General features: G+C 34.5%; 1 protein-coding gene across 1 annotated transcript; it reads right to left on the bottom strand.

The window, feature by feature from the left end:
• Nucleotides 1-620: 620 nt before the first annotated feature.
• Nucleotides 621-1,117, bottom strand: LOC132056295 (protein RESPONSE TO LOW SULFUR 2-like). The gene has a single exon (XM_059448423.1). The coding sequence runs from the start codon at nt 1,008-1,010 to the stop codon at nt 657-659; it is 354 nt and encodes a 117-aa protein (XP_059304406.1). The 5' UTR covers nt 1,011-1,117; the 3' UTR covers nt 621-656.
• Between the last annotated feature and the right edge of the window lie 437 nt (nt 1,118-1,554).

The following is a 1,554-nucleotide window of genomic DNA, read 5'->3' as shown; positions in this document are numbered from 1 at the left end:
ATTCAATTAATGTAGTCGTTAAAAGAATTTCTTTAGGTGAGATTATTCTTTCTTTCGTTCTTATATTTTCTTTTATATTAACTGTTTCATATATGTCAATTGACCAAACCACCCATGACTTCTTGTTATTTTGATCCAATTAATACTAATGGTAGTTTGACAGTTTCCGCTTTCCATCGGCACTAAAAACTCTTTTCGGACTGGTAAATGTCATCGAAAAAGTCCATTGCCCAATTAACTTCAAAAATAATAGACGCACAGATATAACCCAAAAAAAAAAAAAGTGAAGGACCATATACGTATTAACTCATGCACTGTTTTGGACTTTTGGTAATTGCTGGATTCATTAAATTATACTCCCTCCATTTCAATTTATATGAAGCTTTAATCAAGCCTGACATTTAAGAAAGAGGAAACTTTTAAAACTTGTGGTTGAAAATAAGCGTGAAAATTTGTGTGCTGTAAATCATTCATAAAGTAATTTATTTTCAAATTAGGAAAGAGATCATTTTTTTATTGACTAAAAAAGGAAATAGGTACAAACAAATTGAAATCGATGGAGTATATATTACACATAGTTTTACAAGCATGCTCTGCATAACCTAGTTCTAAAATGGAGATGATATGTCAACTGTCAATCTCAATTTTCCTTACAATCATTGAAAATTTGGGACAGAAATGGAAGCCGACTCGAGAAGTTTCTGAGCCAAAGAAAGTTGTTCCATCAAATTGAGAACACGTGTGCTGTATGCCCGAGCCTGATCGACAGCTTCGGCTTCAAATTCACCAAGCTGAGAACAAAGCCGCTCCTCAGCCTCCTCTGCAACCCTTAGCCTCTCCCACGTCTTATTTAATTCCTGTCTCATTTTCTCTTCTCTCTCAATGCTCTTCTTTAATTCCTTCTCCAATTCCTCATTTCTTCTTTTTAGCACCTCACTTTCTGGCACGGTGGAGACCTCACGGTCATGGGGATTTTTATGGGCGGAAGGCAGAGAAATGGTGGTAAACATGTTGAAGAGAAATAGAGGGAGCAAATATAGATAATTCAGTGAAAGAAAGAGAAGCTAGGAGATTAATTGATTTGTGACTTTACGCTGCTACGAAAACGGTTTAGTTGGACGACTTCTTATAGGCCCAAAATGAATGTGTCCAGGTTCAATGTATCTAGTTTCGTTTGAGTTGATATTTTACACTGCAATTATTAATTCCGGGAAATTTATTTTTATTTTTTTAATTTAGGGGTTTATGTACTTCCTATTAGACAGTGGAGAGTTTTTGTCGTCTTTTTTTTTTTTTTTTTTTTTTTAATAAATAAAGCACTAGTGCAAGCTGGCCATCTCCCAGGCCCCAGCGTCACATGATTTTTTCAACGTACTGCGTCATTGGATACGAAAGCATACTCCTCCGTTCAAGCTTGACATTATTTTTTATTAATTTATTATAAAAAGATTTCTTAGTCTTAGTTTAAAAATAATTAACTTTGAGCATTTATTTTATTTTAAAGGAGAAGTTAGTGTTGGCGGCTCGGCCAAAAATATTGTCATAGCCGATAGA

Source organism: Lycium ferocissimum, chromosome 5 (genome assembly GCF_029784015.1).
Source record: "Lycium ferocissimum isolate CSIRO_LF1 chromosome 5, AGI_CSIRO_Lferr_CH_V1, whole genome shotgun sequence".
Taxonomy (NCBI): domain Eukaryota; kingdom Viridiplantae; phylum Streptophyta; class Magnoliopsida; order Solanales; family Solanaceae; genus Lycium; species Lycium ferocissimum.
Note: the sequence above shows the minus strand (reverse complement) of the source record. Positions and strands in the feature narration are given on the sequence as shown.